Genomic DNA, 27,695 nt, shown 5'->3' with positions numbered 1-27,695 from the left:
ATTCCACGGTGGTTTGTGTGTGGTTTAGCACACAGGTTATGCCATTGTTGTTCGTGTGTGGTTTAGCACACGGGTTATTCTAAGTCGGTTCGTATGTGGTGTAGCATACGGGTTATTCCCAGTCGGGTCGTGTGTGGTATAGCATACGGGTTATTGTTTATAGTGCGACTGGTTTTCTTCAGTTGAAAAGAGTTTTTCAGCTGGCTGGCTGGTGATAGTCAGGTTTTCTTGTTGCACTATTAAATGTACATTATTGGTGCATAATGGAGAAAGATCAAGAGTTTTCCATTGAGAAGTTTGTGGATTCACCCACAGTTGAGGAATTGCTAACCTTGAAAAAGGTTGATTTGTTGCGTGTTGCAGAAAACTACAAGGTTCCTGCTGTGAAGAGCACAATGAAAAAGTCAGAGATTACACAGCACACAATCAAATTTCTTGTAGATGAAGAAGTATTTCCCCTCCAGGCATTGCGTAGCATATCAGGTAGTCCCCCTGGTGATGTGCAAGGGAGTGTAGAAGTACGTCTGAAAGAGCTTGAACTTGAGAAAGCGAGAATTGAGTTAGAGAGAGAGAGGGTTTCTCTTGAAAGGGCTCGTCAAGTCGGTGAGAGAGAGTATAGTGTAAGCGTCAGTGGTGGGCATTTTGATATCGCCAAAAATGTCAGAATGGTCCCTGAATTCGATGAAGGAGATGTGGATAGATATTTCCTGCATTTCGAGCAAGTGGCGGATAGCATGGAGTGGCCGAAAGAAAAATGGCCTCATCTTTTGCAGACGAAGTTAAAGGGAAAGGCATGTGATGCTTATGCTTCACTGTCACGCGAAGAAGCTCAGGATTATGCAACAGTAAAAAAGGCAATCATGAACGCGTACGCCTTGGTTCCTGAAGCGTACAGACAGAAATTCAGGAATAGTAGAAAACTAGATTCACAGTCATTCAGAGAATTTGCAAAAGTGAAGGAAATTGCCTTCACTCGTTGGCTGCAATCAGTAGGCGTGGCTACTGTTGATGATTTGCGGGAACTTGTGCTACTAGAGGAGTTTAAGAGTTCGCTACCTCAAGAGGTGCGTTCGCATATCGAGGAACAAAAAGCGAAAACTTTGTTGGTAGCTAGTACAATGGCTGACGAGTATACTCTGTCCCGTAGTCATGGAAACAGGTATGTAGGAAGCAAATATGCAGCTCCAAGTCGTCAAAGTGTTGGCAAGACAAATTCTAGCAGTAAGACAGATGTGAAGGTTGGTCTAGTGGTAGAAAATGAGACTGACAAGAAGGGTAGGAACACTGAGAAGCCTATTGTGTGTTTCCATTGTAGGCAACCAGGGCATGTGAAGTCTACTTGTCCCGTTCTGAACAAGAAAAAACAGGAAAAAGACAAAGAAAAGAAGTCTCATCCAAATGGATTGGTGAGTCGTTCGGTTGAATCGACAGGTGATTGGTGTGAACAAGTTCAGAGTGTGATTAAGTCAGCTGATCAAGACAAGATTAAGTCTCAGTATGAACCATTCACTTCTGTAGGCTATGTGTCATTGGTAGGGTGTGATGAAGCTAGAAAGGTTACCATCCTGCGAGATACTGGTGCATCCCAGTCATTGATTCTTGACAGTGTTTTACCTTTCGGGCAAACGTCGTCCACAGGCACAAGTGTACTGTTACAAGGAGTAGAAGGAGGTTACGTTGAGGCCCCTCTTCACACAGTCGATTTGCAGTCGGGCCTAGTTTCAGGAAGGGTGAGCCTTGGTGTTAGGAAGTCACTTCCTATGGATGGTGTAGCATTGATATTAGGCAATGATCTTGCAGGAGACAAAGTGACTATTCCAGTGGTCAGTGCAGTCCCTTTGGATAAAGAAGGAAATGAGACAGCTGCATTGGTTCAGGAATTCCCTGAAGTTTTCCCAGCTTGTGTAGTCACACGTTCCATGTGTAGAAAATCAGAGGAGTCTGAAATGAGGGCTAGTCCAGGGGATATCGGTCTAGAAGGGAGTTTCTTCTGTCAGATGGATGATGTAGAAGTAAGTAGAAACGCAGCGTCAAAATCACATCAGATAGGAGATGAGTCTCAGCCTGTAGATGAAACTGATGTTGAGAGAAGTGCAGGTGAGAGTGTGAAGCCGTTCATGTGTGTGGTTGGAGAAGAGTTGAATCACACAACAGATGATCAATGTGCTGAACTAGAAAGGAAGTGTTCAAGTGTGAAGCTTAAGAACTCGGATGCACTTTGTGATCTTGACAGGAAATTGGGTCATTTGTCCCATGGTGAGAGAGATGATGTGAAACAGATCATTGCAGATTTTCCGGAGTTGTTTTCAGATGTTCCTGGTCGCACAAGTGTGGTGCAACATGATGTGGATGTTGGGGAGACAGATCCCATCAAGCAGCACCCTTATCGTGCTAACCCAGAGAAGATGCAACATTTGCAGAGTGAGGTGGAGTACATGTTAGAACATAACATTGTAGAACCAAGCACTAGTGCATGGAGTTCACCATGTGTATTAGTTCCCAAGCCGGATGGCTCATATCGCTTTTGCACGGATTATAGGAAGGTGAATTCATGTACCAAATCGGACTGCTTCCCTATTCCAAGAGTCGATGACTGCATCGATCGTATTGGAAAAGCGAGCTATGTAAGCAAGTTTGACCTACTGAAAGGGTATTGGCAGATACCTTTAACACAGAGAGCAAAGGAGATTTCTGCGTTTGTAACTTCAAAGGGCCTTTTCCAGTATACCGTGATGCCGTTTGGGATGAAAAACGCCCCGGCTACATTCCAACGCATGATGAATGAGTTGATTTGTGGATTGGATGGCTGTGAGGTATACATCGATGATGTGGTGGTTTACAGCGATTCTTGGGATGACCATGTGAGAACGGTGAAGGAGTTGTTCAAGCGGTTGTCGGCGGCCAGTCTCACAGTTAACCTGGTGAAAAGTGAGTTTGGGCATAGTGAAGTGCAGTTTCTTGGTCACGTCGTTGGTCATGGTCGAGTTCGTCCCGCAGCGGCTAAAGTCCAAGCAGTCCAAGATGTCCCTGTTCCCAAGACGAGGAAGGAGCTGATGAGATTCATTGGCATGGCCGGATACTACCGTCGCTTCTGCCATAACTTCTCGGATGTTGTGGCACCCTTGACTGATCTCCTGCGGAAGAATGTGAAGTTCCAGTGGTCAGCCGCATGCCAGTCTGCGTTTGACCAAGTGAAGGCAATCCTGTCGAGTGGTCCTGTATTGGCAGCGCCGGACTTCAAGAAAGGCTTCAGCCTAGCTGTCGATGCAAGCGATGTCGGAGCAGGCGCCGTGCTGATGCAAGCTGATGACGATGGAGTGGACAGACCGGTCTGCTACTTCTCAAAGAAGTTCAACGCGCACCAGCGGAAGTATTCTACCGTTGAGAAGGAGACCCTAGCGTTAATTCTTTCGCTCAGCCATTTTGATGTCTACGTGGGCAGCACAACTCAACCGATTGTTGTGTGGACTGATCACAACCCACTGACATTCGTCAACAGAATGAGGAACAAAAACCAGAGACTGATGCGATGGAGTTTAATCCTACAGGAGTACAACCTTGACATTAAGCACATTCGCGGAAAGGAAAACATTGTCGCAGACGCCCTTTCTCGTGCTTAATTGAGACATCTCAGTATTTTGGCTTGTTGCCAGATGCAACAATTGTGCAAATGTATTTTATGTTTGTAACACTTTAAACAGGTGTAATTTGTTTTGCAAGTACACAGGACAGTGTGTGTACATCATGTATATGTATGTATCTTGCATACACTATAATTGTGATGCCAACAGCATGAATGGCACTTTGAATGTGTAAATAACAACAAGGAAGTATCTTCAGACATGTTTGTGTTAATAAGGAAACACAGCAAACTATATTTGTGCTTTGAGTCACTCAACAAAAGAAGACATTATGAAGGCTGTTTTAAGTTATGCTAGCCATCAACAGTTGTCAAGAATGTGAGTTGTTGGTAAATTGATTTCAAACAGGTAGTGTCGCTGTTTGTATAGAGAATGTGGTGTATCAAGTAATGTAGGTACAGTTCAGGTACATGAAGTTTAATACTTGTACATGTACAAGTATTGGTTGGGTTTGTTGTGGCACATACCCTAAGTTTATTGGATGTTGCTTTTTGGATTTAATTAGCATGTATACTGTATTAGGTACAGAAATTATATAGTTATACATGTACAAAGCTTTTGCTCATTATTATAGCTCAATCATTGCCTTGGCAAAGGTGTTCAGTACTTCACAGTTGATTCAACATACCAACAGGCATATATTTAAGCTGACTGTGTTATACCAGGATGTATACAGGCAGGTATACACTCAGTTATTAAGTTTAGGTGTACACACAGGTTATCATCAAGTATATCTCATTCAGGTTCATTTGATGTTTTGTCAGGCAGGTCATACTCTTGGTGTTTTGTATGTTGGCAGGAAAGTTGTCAGAAACATAATTAGGGTACAATGTATATGACATTTGTTGATGTTTTAACGTTTCAATAGATGCTGACACAACGTGTACAGGTATATGTAAGTCGCATATCATGGAATATGATGTTTTGGTTGTAGGTAATATGATGTATATGATTACAACAGTTGGATTATATGCAGTTGCTTGTGGAAGAGATGACGTGTTTATGATCTTCGTACACAGGTTAATCATTATGACAGTGTAAAATTGACTTATATGTATGTTCTAATGAGGAAACCATCTGATTTTGGTACAACGTGTATTGTTTGTATGCATGTCATGATTGCATAAAGGTTAAGGTGTTGAGAAAGTTAATATTGTAGTATTCAGTGTTGCACAACTACATGCAATTCCAGTATGCTGTAACTCACAAGCAGCAGTAACTCACGAGAGTGTTAGTTTGGTACACGTTGAATGGTACTAAAGTCGTACATGTTTTATCGCAGGTTGTGATGCTGATATAGCCATAGCATACTTTGTTTATGTGTTCTTATAATGATGCAACCATGGTAAACTCATGGAGTTATAAGTGTGAATTGGAAGAGGAATGTACAATGCTGTTCCAAAATATTGTGCCAACGTACATAGAGTCCATTTGTGTTAAAACGTTAAATGCACTCTTTTAGGGGGGAAGTGTTATGGATACAGGTACATTGTATTGTCATTTCTGGGCACTTGATTGTTCCGCGGAGGAATATGTAAATAAAGAGTTGGACAAGATGACCGAGATCGACCAAACACCTTGTTTGAGAGTCTGGGTATTTTTGGTGGTTATGATGGTTCGCTAGGCCAAGTTAACCTCCGTAACACGAGCGACATGAGAAGGACATGGCTGTTCCCTGTCTCTTGGAGAAATAATCACTTCTTTGTCACAACAGTAAATAGGCAGTCAGTAAGTAAATGGAGTTGAAAATATGTGACAAAGCTTTTCAGCCTGAAAAGAAGAAGAAGAAAAAAAAATACGCTTTTGCATGATTTTGACCGCTCAATAAAATAAGTGAATAAATTATCATTATTAAATGCATGATTTTATACCAATTCCAGACATTTGGCTTTCTCGGTTCTCGAGCATATCGCCCTCTACAGTCAGAGTTAATCTTTCAAACTGTCTTCTCGCGTTGCATCGGTCGACTATTGTCGCTTCCCGAGTAAAATTCGTGACTATTTGGTAGACAAACCCGACTTGACGGATATTGCCATCAAATCGTATGGTCACTCTGTTTTATATAGATTGTCCTATTCCCAGACTGTCTGTCTGGAGAGGAAATACAATTACTAAGGTTCCCGCGTTCCGGCAGTACCGGTTATTGGTAAAACACTAAGCCCCGGGGATACTGCACCCTTTGTGCACAACACTGTAATTGCTGTTCTGGGTTCTGTGGCTTCGATGCAGAAGGTAAGTTTACCATGCAACCCAAAGTGTGAAATTTATGGAATTTTCCCTGAGAATTGTGCGCGGAGACTGAATCAGATTTCTTTGTGAGTAAACTGTAAATCACTGAATAGTGTTGATGCCCTATCTTTTAAACAACAGAGTCAATAAGAACGATTGTAGTACATGTATGGACACGAGGGAATGTCTTAATTTTGTTTGAAACAATGAATGACTTGATGTAGGTAAACTCTCTATGTGCCACGTTCGCACGTCTGACTCAGTCGACGGCGTGCCAACTTCGCATATTCTGCTCAACAAATAAAGCCGCCAAAACCGATCGATAAATCGCAAATCATTGCTAATCCCGCGGCACAATTAAAGCGTTTCTCGTGCTTTTGTTCCTCTCTTATACGGCTTGCATTGTATGTGGTAATTGACTATCAAGCGGTGTTCCCAATTAAATTTGCTTGTACATTCTAGGTTTCTGTCAAGGTTTTATGTGCAAAAGTCATGCCTTTAGAGTAATGTAGCAACTGGTCATTCAAAAGAAACATTGAAAATAGATTCGTCATACAATTTATATCGAAACAAAGCTTGGCATTCCTCTTTTAACTTTATCTACTATTATGCCCATCTTAACAGAAATTTGTAGAATTAACATTTTATACAAATTGGAAAAAGAGAATTCTTTCTCAAAGCATGACTACCTTTGTGTCTTAGAATAAGGTGGCACAAAGGGGGTTTCCACCATGGCACATAAAGAGTTAAGCAAACTGATATACATTCCATGTTTCTTTGTTAAACCATGCTCGGCCCATGATAAATGCAACAGGGCTGCACAGAATAATAGATTATGGTAACCAACAGGAATAGTGCATCCAATCCAGCAGTAACCAATCTCGTTTGGTTCAAATATCAACCAATCTACATTGGTTGCACATTTAACCAACATGGATTGGTTAGTTTAACCATAGATTGGTTAATCTATTATGGGCTATATATATGATGCAACCAATCCACATTGGTTGAAGGGACCAGTGATATTGGTTGTGATTTAACCACATTTCATGAATGAAAAAATACGACTGGTGAGTGCCACACGTCATATTTACGGCTAATTTCATATCGTGCTCTTTAGCTAGACTATAGTGCACAACCAACGATGACGTAATGTTAGCCTATTGAATATAAATGACATATTATACTACACACCTTAGTCCACTAGAATCTATGTCTATGTCCTATTCCTAACTACAATCACAATGCAACCCATGGTTTATATACCCACGAAAAATTGTAATGATTGAAGGCATGGTTACTGAACTATATTCCATTCTTATCAGGCCAGCTGAAATATGAAAATATTTCCTGAAACACAAGTTGAAATTTGAATAATGAATATCACAATTAAGTATACAATTCTTCTACACATTTTAAGATCGAAGTTAATATGAATACCTTATAGATTAATGTATTTACTTTTTGCCAATAGTTTTTGCATATCAGATCATCTCTCATGAATATTCATGATCGATATAGAAGCAAAACGTATGTCGACTTTTGACGACCTTATGGCGTCTTAAAGACGTCTTTATGACCCAAACACACATATTTAGACAAGCAAAATTTATGTCGTATGGAAACATCAAAGTTGAAAAAAAAATATAGCCTTTGATATTCGATGTTTAAGTTATTTTGTACATATACTCTCTGAATGAGAATGCATGATTGATATAATGAAAAAAAAATTGACAACAATCAAGCTCCAACTGGAATCACATTTTGTTATTTTTACATGGTCTCGTAATGGAGATGCATGATCGATATAAGAACCAACAGAAATTATGTTCAAACTGAAAAAAAAAACACCCTTTATTACCGTACACATATGCGCGCGCACACACGTACACACACACATACACAAGTTCATTTTATTCATTTAATTTCATTTTCGGCCTATAATTGTATTTTGTCAATGCAATCATGCATAATAATATGTAACTAATGCATTGTCTCATTATCAATATGCACTAAATTCTCGTATGAATGAATTAAGTTCCAATTAAGTTGATATGTTTAACCATTTTTGAATAGTAGCGTCTTATTTTCACAACTTTCTTACAATTTTCTGTAAGAAAATCGAAGTAGGTCAAGTATGAAGCGTCTTTTGATATCGCGCTCGTATAGGTTATTCAGGAATGGCCGACCGCGTGGGTCCAGTCAGGTGACCCACTTCCTCACTTCCCGCGAGACAAAGTTTTATGCAAAACTTACTGAGAGGGTTGTTGTTGTTGTTGTTTGTTGTTGTTTTTTTTTTTTTTTTTACTGTGAAATGCATAAACCGGTCTTATGGTTAAACTATTTAAAAGAAACTCTGCAAAACAACAGGAAATGTCGCTTACAACTAAAAAAAAAAAAAAAAAAAATGATAAAGAAATAAGATAACTGCATGAATGTGAGCGCGGCAACCAATATGGATTGGTTACAGGCCCTATACCCGAATAGCTAGTCTAACCGATTACATTGGTTACTGATTGACCAACGAATTGGTTAGTTTATAACCAATATAATGGATGAAACAACCAATATAGCCTAACCAATTACATTGGTTACTGGTTGACCAACGAATTGGTTAGTTTATAACCAATGTAATGGATGAAACAACCAATATCGGGTTAACCAATGAGATTGGTTGATTTTTTAACCAATCTGTTTTTAGAGTGTACCATGAAGTTAGTGTCGATCGGATAATGCCTTCTATGAAATGCGTATTTTGGTCTACAAGGTTAACAATTACCACTAGTCACAGGAGATGCTCGGGCTTGAAGAAATACAGCGAAACAAAATCGTCAGATAAAAGTGGTATAACGTCATCTTTGGTGCCTGTGTGAGAAAACAGCAGGCCTTTAACACCTATTATGAACCGCCTCTCTCTCTCTCCTCTCTCTCTCTCTCTCTCTCTCTCTCTATATATATATATATATATAGTGGAGCGGCATAGCTTGAAAAATTAGAGGAATTGTGCATTTTATGATAAAAGCACCAAATTTCGCACACATGTTGACAATGACATTTGCAATAAATTCAGATATTGGGCCATCGTAAATAGCGCCCTCAGCGGCCATGGCAGCCATTTTTCAAAATGGCCGCCATAAATGCCATTTTTCGTAAAAATTTACAAATTTCAGAAGGAAAAATCAATAAGGATTTGCAAACGAGTGGAAAATAACATTTAGAATAGATTTAAATATTGGGCCACAGCCAATTGCGCCCTCAACGGAAATGGCAGCCATTTTCAAAATGGCCGCCATAAATGCAATTTTTCGCAAAAAAATTAAAAATTTCAGAAGGGAAAACCAGTAAGATTTTGCAAACGAGTGGGAGATAACATTCAAAATAGGTTCAGATATTGGGCCATCGTAAATAGCGCCCTCAACGGCCATAGCAGCCATTTTTTTCAAAATGGCCGCCATAAATGCCATTTTTCGCAAAAAAATTAAAAATTTCAGAAGGGAAAACCAGTGAGATTTTGCAAACGAGTGGGAAATAACATTCAAAATAAGTTCAGATATTGGGCCATCGTAAATAGCGCCCTCAACGGCCGTAGCAGTCATTTCTTTTCAAAATGGCCGCCATAAATGCCATTTTTCGTAAAAATTTACAAATTTCAGAAGGGAAAATCAATAAGATTTTGCAAATGTGTCGGAAATAGCATTCAAAATAAATTCAAATATTGGGCCATCGCAAATTGCGCCCTCAACGGTGATGACAGGGATTTTTAAAATGGCCGCCATAAATGCCAGTTTTCGTAAAATTTTAAAGATTTCAGAAGGGAAAATGAATAAGATTTTGCAAACGAGTGGGAAATAACATTCAAAATAAATTAAGATATTGGGCCATCGCAAATTGCGCCCTCAACCGCCATGGCAGCCATTTTTTTCAAAATGGCCGCCATAAATGCCAGTTTCCATAAGATTTTACAAATTTCAGAAGGGGAAATCAATAAGATTTTGCAAACGAGTGGAATGTATTATTTAAAATAAATCAAGGGTTTGTTTGCAAAAACCGATAAGTCCATTTTTGAAGATTTTGAACTACGATCTCTGTCATAAAGTACAAAATAATACCTTTTAAATGATATATTGGTCACTTCATATACAGGTATATTTTTTAAGTTATGGTCAAAAGAAGCGTACATTTTCTTATTATTCTCTTTATTTTTCTTGACCTTTAATCGCAAATATCTCCATTCGGCAAATATGGACTTATCGGTTTTTGCAAACAAACTCTTCAAATTTAGATATTGGGCCATCGCAAATTGTGCCCCCAATGGTCATGGCAGCCATTTTTTCAAAATGGTCGCCATAAATGCAATTTTTTCTCTGAATTTACTAATTCCACAAGAAAAGTCAATAAGATCTTGCACTCAATTCAAAAATTTCGTTTGAAATATATCTTGCGCCTATGTATTACATTATTGTAAATAGCGCCCTCAATGGCCATTGCAGCCATTTTTCAAAATGGCCACCATGGATTCCATTATTTTTTATTTCCTGATTTCACAAAAGGAAAAGTCAATAAGAGTTTGCACACAATTTGAAAATCATGTTTGAAATAAATATTTGTATTAGATTATTATAATAAATATTTGTATTAGATTATAATAATACCGCCCTCAACGGCCATTGCCGCCATATTCCAAAATGGCTGCAATTGTCATAGTCATTTTGTTTTAAAAAATGGTAATTTCAGAAAGAAATGTCAACAAATGTGTACATAAATTGAAAATCATGTTTAAAATCAAACAATATATCCAGGTTGCACTAACTCTAGAAATTGTTCCTTCGCAAATTTTCAAGAAGAAAAAAAATGCTAATAACGGTAATTGCAGCCATTTTCCAAAATGGCTGTCATAGCTGGATGCCATTTTTCTTTTATGAAGATGTCCTAATGCCGGAAGAAGACAATAAACATTTTTTGCGCAAGTTGACAATTACATACAAAAAAGTTTAAACATTGAGCCATCATAAGCTGTGTTCTCAATGGCTATTTCAGCTATTTGTCAAAATGGCTACAATACACTCTTCTTTTTCTTTTCTTTTTTTAAAATTTGTTTAACTTTAGAAGGAGAAGACAGTAGAATACTCACAGAGACAGTGTGTAATCTGAAATATGGTGTTAAAGAAATCATTTGAGGAACAACTAAAATAAACAAGGCAAATGCTTAGCGATTATATCTCACCAATGATGAATGCATATTTTAGGTGGCAAACATGAAAAATTTCCGAAAAAGAGTAATATGAATATCCAGGGATAATGGCGCCATGTATCAACTTTGACAGTAACACCATATCATTGAATATATGGGACTATATGACGTGTATCTAGTCTAAAATGTAACTTCCTAAACATTCTTAAGACATTCTTAATGGTTTTTCATTTTACGAAAAAAGTTAATTTACTTTATGCTATGCTTCCATAAAAACACATACATTTGATATCCATACTGATAGCCGTCACACGCGAAATACTGCAATTAGAACTAAACTGAAAACATGAATTTAGAACTAACCCATTAATGAAACTTTTTTTTTTAGATTTAAATTTCTTTGAACACCAGATTGCATTAGATATAATTGCTCTTTAGCAGTATTCTTTCTCCTTCTGGAATAGGCAAATTAAAAAAAAAGGAGTGTGTGGAAGCCATTTTGACAAAGAGCTGCCATAGCCGTTGGGGACGATGTTTAAATGGTGGCTCAATATCTTCATTTCAAATTCAAATTCAAATTCAAACTTGAATTTATTTGAATGTCTTTTGTCAATTTCCACAAGAAATTACATTGTCTTCTGGCATTATATTTTCAAGAAATAAATAGCATTTATAGTGACCATTTGGAAAATGGCTGCCATGGTCGTTGATGGTGCCATTTGTAATGGCCTCATATATTATTTTCTTTTGAATATGATTTTCAACATATGTACAAATTTCATTGATTTTCTCTCTGAAATTAGCAAATCTTTCAAAAAAAATAAATAAATAAAAAAGAAGCAGGCATCCATGGCAGTCAGCATGGCCCCTGAGGGCGCCTTCTAAGAAGACCTTATACTTAAATTTATTTTTGAGCAGAATTTTCAACTTGTTTGCAAAGTCTTATTGACTTTTCCTTCTGACATCAGCAAATTTTTTGGGAAAAAATGGTGGGGGGCATCCATGGCAGCTGTTTGAAACTTGGCTGCTATGGCTGTTGAGGGTGCACTTTTGGAAGGCCTATTATCAAATTCAGTTTGAATGTAATTTTCCACCTTTGTGGAAATTCTGATTGACGTCTGCAACACTTTACGAAAAAAAGACATTCATGGTGGTCATTTTGAAAAATGGCTGGAATGGCCATTGAGGGGGCAATTTGCAATGGCCCAAGAAGTTTACTTTTGAATGTAATTTCCCACCTGTTTGCAAAATCTCGTTGGCTTTCCCTTCTGATTTTAGTAAATCTTTTCGAAAATATAGCATTTATGGCGGCCATTTTGAAAAATGGCTGTCATGACCGTTGAGGGCGCAATTTCCGATGGCCCAATATCGAGATTTATGTTAAATGTAATTTCCCATTATAACCAGAATTTCATTGACTTTTTCTTTTGAAATTAGCATTTTTTTTAATGAAAAAGTGGCACTTATGGTGACCATTAAAAAGAAAATGGCTGCCATAGCCATTGAGGGCGCAATTTTCAATTGCCAAATATCTGGATTTATTTTGGATGTAATTTCCCGCTTGTTTGCACAAAAGAGAAAAAAAAATTGGCTTTCCCTTCTGAAATTTGCATTTTTTAACAAAAAATGGCATTTATGGCGGCCATTTTGAAAAAATTACTACCATGGCCGTTGAGGGCGCAATTTCCGATGGCCCAATAACTAGATTTATTTTGAATGTAATTAACATTTATGGGCAAAATCTTATTAACTTCTCCCTTCTGAAATTTGCAAAATCATCGAAGAAGTGGCACATTAGACAGCCATTTTAAAAAATGGCTGTCATGGACGTTGAGGGCGCAGTTAACAATGGCAAAATATTTAAATTCATTTTGAATGTAATTTCCCACTTGTTTGCAAAATCTTACTGGCTTTCCCTTCTGAAGTTAGGAAATGTTTTGAAAAAATGACATTTATGGCAGCCATTTTGAAAAATGGCTGCCATTGGCGTTGAGGGCGCTATTTCCGATGGCTCGATATCTAGATTTATTTTGAATGTAATTTCCCATTTGTAACCAAAATCTTGTTTACATTTCCCTCCTAAAATTAGCAAATTTTACGAAAACATGGTATTTATGGCAGCCATTTTGAAAAATGGCTGCCATGGACGTTGAGGGCGCTATTTACGATGGCCCAATATCTAAATTAAATCTGAACGTTATTGTCAACCTGTGTACGAAATTTGGTGCTTTTATCACAAAATGCACAATTGTTCGGCTATGCCGCTCCACTAATATATATATGTGACCCGCTACAACAAAAAGGTCCTAAAGTCGCGCACGGTTGAAGTCGTGAAAATCGAGTTTGAAGTCAGAACATCATAATTGGTCAAAACTTATGATTTTCTGATTTTGACATATTAATGGAGTCTGACATGTCTTCTATCATCTGTCGAAATTTTGAAGCAAAATGATGAAAGGAAAGACCAAAAAATAGCGTTTTTCTGGGCCATGTTTTTGGCGTTTCAACCAAGCAGAAACCGGTTCGAAAATTTGGATTGAGCGCCACAGACAGGCTCCGCCCCTAACAACGACCGGAGTGATCTCATTGGTCAGTTTGCTTCTTGCCGCTAACCGAAGCGTGAAGCTCGCACACTGCCAAGTTGACTGGTGCGTGCGGGCGGGGTGCGCTATGCCCAGCCGCTTCTCCTGGCATCCTGGTCACTGATTGGTCGGTGAGGAGACCGCCGACGCTGTGCTTGAATGAGCATTTCGGGGGTTGCTAGGGTTTACCTTCTATTGTCCGGAGGTGAAAACTGACTTGCGTGTCCCTTGATCGCGATTGTGTCGCAAGGAAAACTTTTAGGGCGCTTTTCTCGAAACAGTGATTTCCCATACGTCTCGACATGCTCTCTTTTAAACATCGATATCTCCGCACCCGATTATTTTCATAAGATGTGATATATCAATTTAAAGCAGAAAGATTAGGGAATTTTGTCATGCAATTTTCAAATAATCGACCTCACCCGACTTTACGATCATTTTGTTGTAGCGGGTCACATATATATTATACATAAATAAATGAATGTGAAATACGCCATCTGTAGGTCCAACAAGTAGATTTTATCCACATATCGTCGCCGGTCACACGAACCAACGAATCACTCGATTTTGGGTCAAATTTTCGATTTTGAGATTTTCAATCATTTCGATAGTAGACATTCCATACTACATATTCTGAAATTCTCAGTGTGTAATTCGGTGTAATTTTTACGTAGTTATCACTTTTGTAGAAGTATGTAATTCCATTTGTGAAAATTATTCGTTTTCCCCATAGACGCGTGTGTTAAACAATCAGGCGATTCGACGGTTCGGTGACCGCGCGTACTAGTACGCGCGGTCACCGAACCGACGAATCAGTGCGCATTGACTTGCGTGTTGTTTTTGAGATTCAACAGTTCATTGACCGCGCGCATAGTGCGCGTGTATGTAATACATGTGTTGACAATAACAACGCTCAATGTACATGTACATATGGACACACATGGAAAATGACAACGTTCTTTGCAGACCGAAAATACATGCATGCAGCTCTTTGCCGATTTCCCGCTTATTTGTTAACAATACAATTCGATAAAAACTTCACAAGTTAGAGCAAGAATTGAAGTCTGGTGTACTACAAAAATAATTGGAAATTATAGACATGAAAGTGTTGCAACCATAAGTCAAAAATGGGCTAACTTCAAACGCGTTTTTCTCGAATTGTCATTCTTACGCAAACCTGAGGGATTCGTCGGTTCGTGTGACCGGCGACGATATTGTGAATAAAAACCTTCGTGTTGGAACTACAGATGGTGTATTTGAGCCTCATTCTTCTTTATAACACTCGAAGTTTAACACGTGGAAAATTTCAAGATGGATAGTATATATACATATATATATATATATATATATATATATATATATATATAAATTATGATAAAGATAACCCTTAAATAAATGACATAACTAGTAACAGATTATTACTTTTGAATCCAGTTTATTGCTCATAGGCCCACTTACGTACATTTATGTGTATACCTACTTTGACATTGGATCATGGAGGAGATTCAGTGAGATTAAAAGTGACACAACATATTGGCAGTATCCTGTATTTGTGTCGCGTCCCTGTACCGTAAGTACAAGATGGTATACTGGTAAATGCACACCAGGACTGCCTTTTGGTAGTGCTGGAGTCATGGGGAATCCCGCTTGAACTTTGAACTATTGCTTTGAACCTGGACCGCAGTGGGTCAACTACGATTGCAAGAGGGCGGGGTTGCACGTGCGTCGATATGGAAATGGAACATCTCTGACTGCATCGCAAAATCGTACCAGATACTAGAATAAATGAAGAAAAGAAATAATCAAAAAACAGAAATACAGTTTGGCAGAAAAAAATATAAAAAAATGAATATCTGCAGATATTGAGTATTGATTATTCTACAAACTGCATTTTGACTGGAAGATGAAATTTTTTATAATGAAATTTGAAGGGACGATATTTTATAGGGTGCATAGTACAGAATCCATTTGATTTTTTGAGTGAAAATAACTCGTGGTCTGGCTTAATGAACTCTTTCAAAGGAGGAATATTAATTGAAGACCAACTGCACATCCTGTCATGAAAATAAGAAAATAAAAGAAGTATCTAGATTCTATATTTTCCTTTCTTAGTCCTAGAATGACTCAATAATGTTGTTACACTCTCCCTGAAGTCAACTGGATATTAGAGGCAGTTACATAGAATATAATATTCTTTAGAGTAGGTGCAGAGATAATCATTAACCAAGCAAATGTAAGTACATAATAGCGTCCATGTCAAAAGGAGGTTTTCCCATTCACTTTGCATTTTATGTCCCACACGTAGGCATTTGAAGAGTTCGGTTTCAAAAGGTATACATACTACATCCATAATTTCCCAGTTCTGAGAAAAACGTGAATTTTTGATTATCAATGAGCAAGCTCAGACTGGAATGATATTTCTCCCTTTTATGCTGCCAAATGATACAACATTAAAACCACATTAAAAGCTCATTGAAAGCTCTCTGAAAGGGATTCTCATGTGTATTCCTGATCATTCAATGTTATTGATGGAATGCGGTAAAAGATGAGTATCGGTATAAGAAGGTGACATTTATACACACTCGATGCCAATTTTATGAGGTCTAGAAGGACAGTCTGATTACGCAAATACGAAAACTGATATAATTTTATTCACGAGCGACATGAGAAGGACATGGCTGTTCCCTGTCTCTTGGAGAAATAATCACTTCTTAGTCACAACAGTTAATAGGCAGTCAGTAAGTAAATGGAGTTGAAAATATGTGACAAAGCTTTTCAGCCTGAAAAGAAGAAGAAGAAAAAAAAAAAACGCTTTTGCATGATTTTGACCGCTCAATAAAATAAGTGAATAAATTATTATTATTAAATGCATGATTTTATACCAATTCCAGACATTTGGCTTTCTCGGTTCTCGAGCATATCGCCCTCTACAGTCAGAGTTAATCTTTCACACTGTCTCCTCGCGTTGCATCGGTCGACTATTGTCGCTTCCCGAGTGAAATTCGTGACTATTTGGTAGACAAACCAGACTTGACGGATATTGCCATCAAATGGTATGGTCACTCTGTTTTATATAGATTGTCCTATTCCCAGACTGTCTGTCCGGAGAGGAAATACAATTACTAAGGTTCCCGCGTTCCGGCAGTACCGATTATTGGTAAAACACTAAGCCCCGGGGATACTGCACCCTTTGTGCACAACACTGTAATTGCTCTGGGTTCTGTGGCTTCGATGCAGAAGGTAAGTTTACCATGCAACCCAAAGTGTGAAATTTATGGAATTTTCCCTGAGAATTTTGCGCGGAGAGTGAATCAGATTTCTTTGTGAGTAAACTGTAAATCACTGAATAGTGTTGATGCCCTATCTTTTAAACAGCAGAGTCAATAAGAACGATTGTAGTACATGTATGGACACGAGGGAATTTCTTGATTTCGTTTGAAACAATGAATGACTTGATGTAGGTTAACTCTCCATGTGCCACGTTCGCACGTCTGACTCAGTCGACGGCGTGCCAACTTCGCATATTCTGCTCAACAAACAAAGCCGCCAAAACCGATCGATAAATCGCTAATCATTGCTAATCCCGCGGCATAATGAAAGCGTTTCTCGTGCTTTTGTTCCTCTCTTATACGGCTTGCATTGTATGTGGTAATTGACTATCAAGCGGTGTTCCCAACTAGATTTGCTTGTACATTCTAGGTTTCTGTCAAGGTTTTATGTGCAAAAGTCATGCCTTTAGAGTAATGTAGCAACTGGTCATTCAAAAGAAACATTGAAAATAGATTCGTCATACAATTTATATCGAAACAAAGCTTGGCATTCCTCTTTTAACTTTATCTACTATTATGCCCATCTTAACAGAAATTTGTAGAATTAACATTTTATACAAATTGGAAAAACAGAATTCTTTCTCAAAGCATGAATACCTTTGTGTCTTAGAATAAGGTGGCACAAATGGGGTTTCCACCATGGCACATAAAGAGTTAAGCAAACTGATATACATTCCATGTTTCTTTGTTAAACCATGCTCGGCCCATGATAAATGCAACAGGGCTGCACAGAATAATAGATTATGGTAACCAACAGGAATAGTGCATCCAATCCAGCAGTTACCAATCTCGTTTGGTTCAAATATCCACCAATCTACATTGGTTGCACATTTAACCAACATGGATTGGTTAGTTTAACCATAGATTGGTTAATCTAGTATGGGCTATATATATGATACAACCAATCCACATTGGTTGAAGGGACCAGTGATATTGGTTGGGATTTAACCACATTTCATGAATAAAAAAATACGACTGGTGAGTGCCACACGTCATATTTACGGCTAATTTCATATCGTACTCTTTAGCTAGACTATAGTGCACAACCAACGATGGCGTAATGTTAGCCTATTGAATATAAATGACATATTATACTACACACCTTAGTACACTAGAATCTATGTCTATGTCCTATTCCTAACTACAATCACAATGCAACCCATGGTTTATATACCCACGAAAAATTGTCATGATTGAAGGCATGGTTACTGAACTATATTCCATTCTTATCAGGCCAGCTGAAATATGAAAATTTTTCCTGAAACAAAAGTTGAAATTTGAATAATGAATATCACAATTAAGTATACAATTTTTCTACACATTTTAAGATCGAAGTCAATATGAATACCTTATAGATTAATGTATTTACTTTTTGCCAATAGTTTTTGCATATCAGATCATCTCTCATGAATATTCATGATCGATATAGAAGCAAAACGTATGTCGACTTTTGACGACTTTATGGCGTCTTAAAGACGTCTTTATGACAAAAACACACATATTTAGACAAGCAAAATTTATGTCGTACGGAAACATGAAAGTTGAAAAAAAATATAGGCTTTGATATTCGATGTTTAAGTTATTTTGTACATATGAAGAGTTTGTTTGCAAAAACCGATAAGTCCATATTTGCCAAATGGAGGTATTTGCGATTAAAGGTCAAGAAAAATAAAGAGAATAAAAAGAAAATTTTTGCTTCTTTTGACCATAACTTTTAAAAAATACCTTTTTATGTAGTGACCAATATATCATTTAAAAGGTATTATTTTGTACTTTATGACAGAGATCGTACTTCAAAATCTTCAAAAATGGACTTATCGGTTTTTGCAAACAAACCCTTCATATACTCTCTAAATGAAAATGCATGATTGATATAATAAAAAAAAATTGACAACAATCAAGCTCCAACTGGAATCACATTTTGTTATTTTTACATGGTCTCGTAATGGAGATGCATGATCGATATAAGAACCAACAGAAATTATGTTCAAACTGAAAAAAACGCCCTTTATTCCCGCACATAAATGCACACACACACACACACACACACACACACACACACACACATACACAAGTCCATTTTATTCATTTGTGACCGTGCACCTCAAAACGAACATAAAGTCGCACACACTGATTTTGCGTGAGGACTGAAAATAAGTGAAATGGGTCAACTTAGCCGAACTTGACTTTTTCATATTTTCTGAAAGAGTGGGTCTTCTTTTACATTATGCTAAAATTTGGTATCATAAAACGGGCAGGAAAGTGTGTTTTTTAGCAGTTTATCTCGAACATTTTTTGGTAGAATAGTGTGATTAGGGTGTGTCTTTAGAATCCCTTTTTCATTTCTGAAAAACCTTGTCCACACTCTTCACTTTCAACTCTAATATCTTTTGAAAGGATAGTGCTACTGCTTTGAAAGTTGGCATTGATTATGGACAGAATGTGTTAATGAGGCATGCTGAATTTCAGTTTAATTTGATAATCCCTTCATTGTTGTTACTCTGGTGGTTTACTTCCTGTTTTTGTCCCATTCATCACACAGCCAGCTGGGTTTGGTAAAGATTAAGCCCTTGAATAGACACTGTACTTCAGAGCCTCTTTTCTCACTTCACATTTTCCTGAGTGTGCTTTCTTTCCAATATTTAGATAGGTTAGGAGAGTCCATTTGATTTGAGTTATACATCATTTTAAAGCTTAAAGTCTGCTCTTTCACAATATGGTCTTAACTACAAATTCATGTCTGGCGACTTTTTGTTTGTTTTGAGGTGCATTGTCACATTTAATTTCATTTTCGGCCTATAATTGTATTTTGTCAATGCAATCATGCATAATAATATGTAACTAATGCATTGTCTCATTATCGATCTGCACTAAATTCTCGTATGAATGTATTAAGTTCTAATTAAGTTGATATGTTTAACCATTTTTGAATAGTAGCGTCTTATTTTCACAACTTTCTTACAATTTTCTGTAAGAAAATCGAAGTAGGTCAAGTATGAAGCATCTTTTGATATCGCGCTCGTATAGGTTATTCAGGAATGGCCGACCGCGTGGGTCCAGGCAGGTGACCCACTTCCTCACTTCCCGCGAGACAAACTTTTATGCAAAACTTACTGAGATGGTTGTTGTTGTTGTTTTTTTTTTTTTTTACTGTGAGATGCATAAACCGGCCTTACGGTTAAACTAATTAAAAAACAGTGCAAAACAACAGGAAATGTCGCTTACAACTAAAAAATAAAAAATGATAAAGAAATAAGATAACTGCATGACTGTGAGCGCGGCAACCAATGTGGATTGGTTACAGGCCCTATACCCGAATAGCTAGCCTATCCGATTACATTGGTTACTGATTGACCAACGAATTGGTTAGTTTATAACCAATATAATGGCTGAAACAACCAATATAGCCTAACCAATTACATTGGTTACTGGTTAACCAACGAATTGGTTAGTTTATAACCAATGTAATGGCTGAAACAACCAATATCGGGTTAACCAATGAGATTGGTTGATTTTTTAACCAATCTGTTTTTAGAGTGTACCATGAAAGCAGTGTCGATCGGATAATGCCTTCTATGAAATGCGTATTTTGGTCTACAAGGTTAACAATTACCACTAGTCACAGGAGATGCTCGGGCTTGAAGAAATACAGCGAAACAAAATCGTCAGATGAAAGTGGTATAACGTCATCTTTGGTGGCTGTGTGAGAAAACAGAGTAGGCCTATAACACCTATTATGAACCGCCTCTCTCTCTCTCTCTCTCTCCTCTCTATCTCTCTCTCTCTCTCTCTCTCTCTCTCTATATATATATATATATATATATATATTATACATAAGAAGAATGAATGTCAAATACGCCATCTGTAGGTCCAACAAGTAGATTTTATCCACATATTGTGAATAAAAACCTTCGTGTTGGAACTACAGATGGTGTATTTGAGCCTCATTCTTCTTTATAACACTCGAAGTTTAACACACGGAAAATTCCAAGATGGATAGTATTATATACATATATATATATATATATATATATATATATATATATAAATTATGATAAAGATAACCCTTAAATAAATGACATAACTAGTAACAGAATATTACTCTTGAATCCAGTTTATTGCTCATAGGCCCACTTACGTACATTTATGTGTATACCTACTTTGACTTTGGATCATGGAGGAGATTCAGTGAGATTAAAAGTGACACAACATATTGGCAGTATCCTGTATTTGTGTCGCGTCCCTGTACCGTAAGTACAAAATGGTATACTTGTAAATGCACACCAGGACTGCCTTTTGGTAGTGCTGGAGTCATGGGGAATCCCGCTTGAACTTTGAACTATTGCTTTGAACCTGGACCGCAGTGGGTCAACTACGATTGCAAGAGGGCAGGGTTGCACGTGCGTCGATATGGAAATGGAACATCTCTGACTGCATCGCAAAATCGTACCAGATACTAAAATAAATGAAGAAAAGAAATAATCAAAAAACAGAAATACAGTTTGGCAGAAAAAAATAAAAAAAAATGAATATCTGCAGATATTGAGTATTGATTATTCTACAAACTGCATTTTGACTGGAAGATGAAATTTTTTATAATGAAATTTGAAGGGACGATATTTTATAGGGTGCATAGTACAGAATCCATTTGATTTTTTGAGTGAAAATAACTCGTAGTCTGGCTTAATGAACCCTTTCAAAGGAGGAATATTAATTGAAGACCAACTGCACATCCTGTCATGAAAATAAGAAAATAAAAGAAGTATCTAGATTCTATATTTTCCTTTCTTATTCCTAAAATGACTCAATAATGTTGTTACACTCTCCCTGAAGTCAAATGAATATTAGAGGCAGTTACATAGAATATAATATTCTTTAGAGTAGGTGCAGAGATAATCATTAACCAAGCAAATGTAAGTACATAATAGCGTCCATGTCAAAAGGAGGTTTTCCCATTCACTTTGCATTTTATGTCCCACACGTAGGCATTTGAAGAGTTCGGTTTCAAAAGGTATACATACTACATCCATAATTTCCCAGTTCTGAGAAAAACGTGAATTTTTGATTATCAATGAGCAAGCTCAGACTGGAATGATATTTCTCCCTTTTATGCTGCCAAATGATACAACATTAAAACCACTCTCTAAGAAAATCCAGGTCAATGCATTTATTTTTAATGAATGAATCATTTTAATATTTATGTGGATGTAGTGCCTTTTGAAACCGCAACTGGATATAGTACCTTTTGAAACCGAGATTTCATATACAAGAAATATATTCAGTGCTTAGGTAATTGACAATGCCCTGCCCTATTTGGCAGCCAGAATAACAAACCAATGTCCACAGCTAATGCTCCACGTCTCCCTTGCTGACCAATGCTTTGAATGATTGTCATTTTTCATAAGCATTCAATCAATTTTCACATGATTCAGTTGTTCTGGCTCCATGGGGCATGGGGGGAGGGGTCCATTATGCGTAAACGGTTATAGATCGGGAGGGGTCACAATATCTCACAAGTGATTTCTGCGTTCCCTTTTCTCCTTTTGTTTTTCTCTCACAAGCTTTCTTTTTCTTCTTCTCAACCATTCCATGTAACTAGACACCAGGACCTTGAAATTTTAAGTTCTACAATTAAGAAAGAGTATTCATATTCGGGTAGGTATATGTTCAAAGGGTGCAAATCTAATTTTTCACTGCTTTTCACTTTGTAACAGCCGAGGTACACCTACCAGAACAAAGATCCCATTTACTACAAAAATGATGCCTCTTTGGTCCTTTGTTTTATTTCACTATTAAAGGTATGTTCTATTCTCTATAGATTCATATTTTTTTTTCACATAAGGTCTTGTTTTATACCCGTTTTACATATCAAGTTTTTTTTCATTTATATGTAATGAGCTTGACAATTTTCGATTGAAAACACCCTCGAAATGTGTCACGCGAGTCACAAAAATATGTGTATATTTTAGATTACTTAAAAAGTAGTATACTGTATGAATTGTAGCTGATGAATAATGAGGATCTAGGAGTCCTCAGTCATACCAACAAAATAAGGTTTCAACTTTTAAACCCCTTCATTGTGAAAAACACCAGAACAATTGTAATTTGGTTTAAGATAGATTCTGCCTTGAACCTAAGTCATGTAAAATGTCAATTTTCCCAATAAAGGTAAATATTTTATGTTAATTGGTAAATAAGTAGTGTTGTGATAAGTAATGTATAGCTAACTGGATTGTCAACTTCCGTTTGGTTGGTCAATAGAAAAATGGTAGGAGGTGGCTGGCCGCCTCGTCAACAAAAAAGTATAACGCATCAGGAACTCTTCATGAAATGTACAACTACTTGTACTGTATGGCAGCTCCATTTCTGTGAAGTTCTCGGAACATTGCTTCATAAAGTGGCGACAATCAGCAAGTTACATTGTATTCGAAGATGACAAGAAAATGGTTTCAAATCTTCGCTCACATTTTGCTGTCGTCCAAATTGACTTTGCTGAGAATCATTCATGCTCCAGTTAAGATGAAGTCCAATCCGTCATTTGGAATCAGGTGCAAATAGCAAATAGCTCTCTATACATCAGTAATATGGCCCCAGGAGAAAATCATCACCCAAACATCAATGATGAGGCCTACTTAGACCATGACAAAACAGTATTATGTTGTGCTCTGTAGTTTTTGTGGATGAGCTTCTGTAAACTATCAGCAGTGAAGTGAATTGGTCAAAATATAAAGAGTTTGTTCGCAAAAACCGATAAGTCCATATTTGCGAAATGGAGATATTTGCCAAATGGAGATATTTGCTATTAAAGATTAGGAAAAATAAAGAGAATTATAAGAAAATTTTGCTTCTTTTGACCATAACTTCGAAAATATACCTTTATATGTCGTGACCAATATATCATTCAAAAGGTATTATTTTGTACTTTATGACAGAGACCGTTTTTCAAAATCTTCAAAAATGGACTTATCGGTTTTTGCGAACAAACTCTTCATATGGCTAGATGGTCCTGCAAGTCAATTCAAAATAGATTTGTTATCAGTGCCCTACCTATGCTGATGGAGAAACACAACATTGACCTACAATGTAGTGTGGAATTACTGCACTACAAGTCAGAGGAAAGATCCAGTTAACATAGACATTGGAGCAAGCCTGATGCGGCAGAGCTTCGGCTATGTGAAAAATCAAAACTTGTGCTCCTTGATGCCCTATCTTTTAAACAACAGAGTCAATAAGAACGATTGTAGTACATGTATGGACACGAGGGAATTTCTTAATTTCGTTTGAAACAATGAATGACTTGATGTAGGTTAAGCATACATTCCATGTTTCTTTGTTAAACCATGCTTGGCCCATGATAAATGCAACAGGGCTGCACGGACTAATAGATTATGGTAACCAACAGGAATAGTGCATCCAATCCAACAGTAAACAATCTCGTTTGGTTCAAATATCAACCAATCTACATTGGTTGCACATTTAACCAACATGGATTGGTTAGTTTAACCATAGATTGGTTAATCTAGTATGGGCTATATATATGATGCAACCAATCCACATTGGTTGAAGGGACCAGTGATATTGGTTGGGATGTAACCACATTTCATGAATAAAAAAAATACGACTGGTGAGTGCCACACGTCATATTTACGGCTAATTTCATATCGTACTCTTTAGCTAGACTATAGTGCACAACCAACGATGACGTAATGTTAGCCTATTGAATATAACTGACCTATACTGCACACCCTAGTACACTAGAATCTATGTCTATGTCCTATTCCTAACTACAATTTTTCTACACATTTTAAGATCGAAGTCAATATGAAGACCTTATCGTTTATGTATTTACTTTTTGCCAATAGCTTTTGCATATCAGATCATCTCTCATGAATATTCATGATCGATATAGAAGCAAAACGTATGTCGACTTTTGACGACTTTATGGCGTCTTAAAGACGTCTTTATGACCAAAAACACACATATTTAGAAAAGCAAAATTGAATACAAGAAATATATTCAGTGCCTAGGTAATTGACAATGCCCTGCCCTATTTAGCAGCAAGAATAACAAACCAATGTCCACAGCTAATGCCCCACGTCTCCCTTGCTGACCAATACTTTGAATGATTGTCATGTTTCATAAGCATTCAATCAATTTTCACATGCTTCAAATGTTCTGGATCCATCGGGCATGGGGGGGGGGTCCATTATGCGTAAACGATTATAGATCGGGAGGGGTCACAATATCTCACAGGTGATTTCTGCGTTCCCTTTTCTCCTTTTGTTTTTCTCTCACAAGCTTTATCTCATGATATCTTTCTTTTTCTTCTTCTCAGCCATTCCATGTAACTAGACACCAGGACCTTGAAATTTTAAGTTCTAGCAATTAAGAAAGAGTATTCATTGGGTAAGTATATGTTCAAAGGGTGCAAATCTAATTTTTCACTGCTTTTCACTTTCTAACAGCCGAGGTACACCTACCAGAACAAAGATCCTATTTACTACAAAAATGATGTCTCTTTGGTACTTTTTTTTTATTTCACTATTAAAGGCATGTTCTATTCTCTATAGATTCATATCTTTTTTCACATAAGGTCTTGTTTTATACTCGTTTTACATATCAAGTTTTTTTTTTCATTTATATGTAATGAGCTTGACAATTTTCGATTGAAAACACCCTCGAAATGTGTCACGCGAGTCACAAAAATATGGCCTCTATTTCAGATTGCTTGAAAAGTAGTACACTGTATGCATTGTAGCTGATAAATAATGAGGATCTAGGAGTCCTCAGTCATACCAACAAAATAAGGTTTCAACTTTTAAACCCCTTCATTGTGAAAAACACCAGAACAATTGTAATTTTGTTTAAGATAAATTCTGCCTTGAACCTAAATCATGTAAAATGTTAATTTTCCCAATAAAGGTAAATATTTTATGTTAATTGGTAAATAAGTAGTGTTGTGATAAGTAATGTATAGCTAACTGGATCAAGTTGTCAACTTCCGTTTGGTTGGTCAATAGAAAAATGGTAGGAGGTGGCTGGCCGCCTCGTCAACAAAAAAGTATAACGCATCAGGAACTCTTCATGAAATGTACAACTACTTGTACTGTATGTCAGCTCCACTTCTGTGAAGTTCTTGGAACATTGCTTCATAAAGTGGCGACAATCAGCAAGTTACATTGTATTCGAAGATGACAAGAAAATGGCTTCAAATCTTCGCTCACATTTTGCTGTCGTCCAAATTGACTTTGCTGAGAATCATTCATGCTCCAGTTAAGATGAAGTCCAATCCGTCATTTGGAATCAGGTGCAAATAGCTCTCTATACATCAGTAATATGGCCCCAGGAGAAAATCATCACATGTCATCATCAATGATGAGGCCTACTTAGACCATGACAAAACAGTATTATGTTGTGCATTGTAGTTTTTGTGGATGAGCTTCTCTAAACTATCAGCAGTGAAGTGACTTGGTCAAAATATAAAGAGTTTGTTCGCAAAAACCGATAAGTCCATATTTGCCAAATGGAGATATTTGCTATTAAAGATTAAGAGAAATAAAGAGAATTATAAGAACATTTTGTTTCTTTTGACCATAACTTCGAAAATATACCTTTATATGTAGTGACCAATATATCATTCAAAAGGTATCATTTTGTACTTTATGACAGAGACCGTTTTTCAAAATCGTCAAAAATGGACCTATCGCTTTTTGCGAACAAACTCTTCATATGGTTAGATGGTCTTGCAAGCCAATTCAAAATAGATTTGTTATCAGTGCCCTACCTATGCTGATGGAGAAACACAACATTGACCTACAATGTAGTGTGGAATTACTGCACTACAAGTCAGAGGAAAGATCCAGTTAACACAGACATTGGAGCAAGCCTGAAGCGGCAGAGCTTCGGCTATGTGAAAAAAAAAAAAAATTGTGCTCTATCTCCACTGCTCAGGAATTTTGTCTTGCTGTAATTTTTTTGACTGTTCCTATGTAGCTTTCATCACGAACAAAGGGAAGTTGAACATTGTTCTGAGGGTTTGTACCTGCCTGTCATCTTTGGAGTAAAGCTGCAACACATAACGTAATCATCACTTCAATATATCACCTTCAAAGAGTGAATATCTTGTCGTAAATAGGTTCACTTCTCAGAGAAGCAGTGCTGATCTATCCGATAATGGTGATAGTGATCGTGGAAGTGAGGATAACACTGGGCCTGCAAGTGCAGGCCCAAAAGTCAATTGACTGGTGGTGGCAGTTGCCTTCAGCAGAAAGCATCCCCGCAGCATCTATGGCACAGGTCTCCTAAGTAGAGAAAAGGGGAAATTCCACTGGCTGAAAAAAAAAAAGAGCCGTGGCAGCCTGAATCAGACATCTAATGAAAGCAAAAGGTACAGCAGCTATTCTTGTCAACAATATAGGACTTAGTTAAGGATCATGAATGAAGAGATTGGGTCTTTGAAAAAAAGAAAAAGAAAATAAAATGGCTCCAACAAACTTGGCATGAAAACTGTCTCCACGAAGCAGTGACAAACTTTTTCAAACTACAGAAAAGACAATTTGGCAAAGAAAATTGAATAAATTAGTATGTGTGAGCATCATTTATAAGAAGAAGCAAAGATTCTCTGTGCATCGAAGTAACTTTAAAGTTTCGAAAAGAGCTTAAATGGATCCACATAAATCCATAAGCAAATATGCAAGTTAACCTAAAGAAAGTTTGAAATTGA

General features: G+C 37.2%; 1 protein-coding gene across 1 annotated transcript; it reads left to right on the top strand.

Moving 5' to 3' along the window:
• Positions 1–263: 263 nt before the first annotated feature.
• LOC140246778 (uncharacterized) lies at positions 264–3,620 on the top strand. The gene has a single exon (XM_072326111.1). It carries the CDS (start codon positions 264–266, stop codon positions 3,618–3,620), a length of 3,357 nt encoding a protein of 1,118 aa, XP_072182212.1.
• The last annotated feature ends 24,075 nt before the right edge of the window (positions 3,621–27,695 follow it).

The sequence above is a fragment of the Diadema setosum genome, chromosome 3 (genome assembly GCF_964275005.1).
Source record: "Diadema setosum chromosome 3, eeDiaSeto1, whole genome shotgun sequence".
In the NCBI taxonomy this organism is placed as follows: domain Eukaryota; kingdom Metazoa; phylum Echinodermata; class Echinoidea; order Diadematoida; family Diadematidae; genus Diadema; species Diadema setosum.
The sequence above is the reverse complement of the archived record's forward strand: the minus strand, read 5'-3'. Positions and strand labels throughout refer to the sequence as shown.

Excerpts from the sequence above, each read along its gene's own strand:
- LOC140246778 (XM_072326111.1), top strand. The coding sequence starts at position 264 with ATGGAGAAAGATCAAGAGTTTTCCATTGAGAAGTTTGTGGATTCACCC.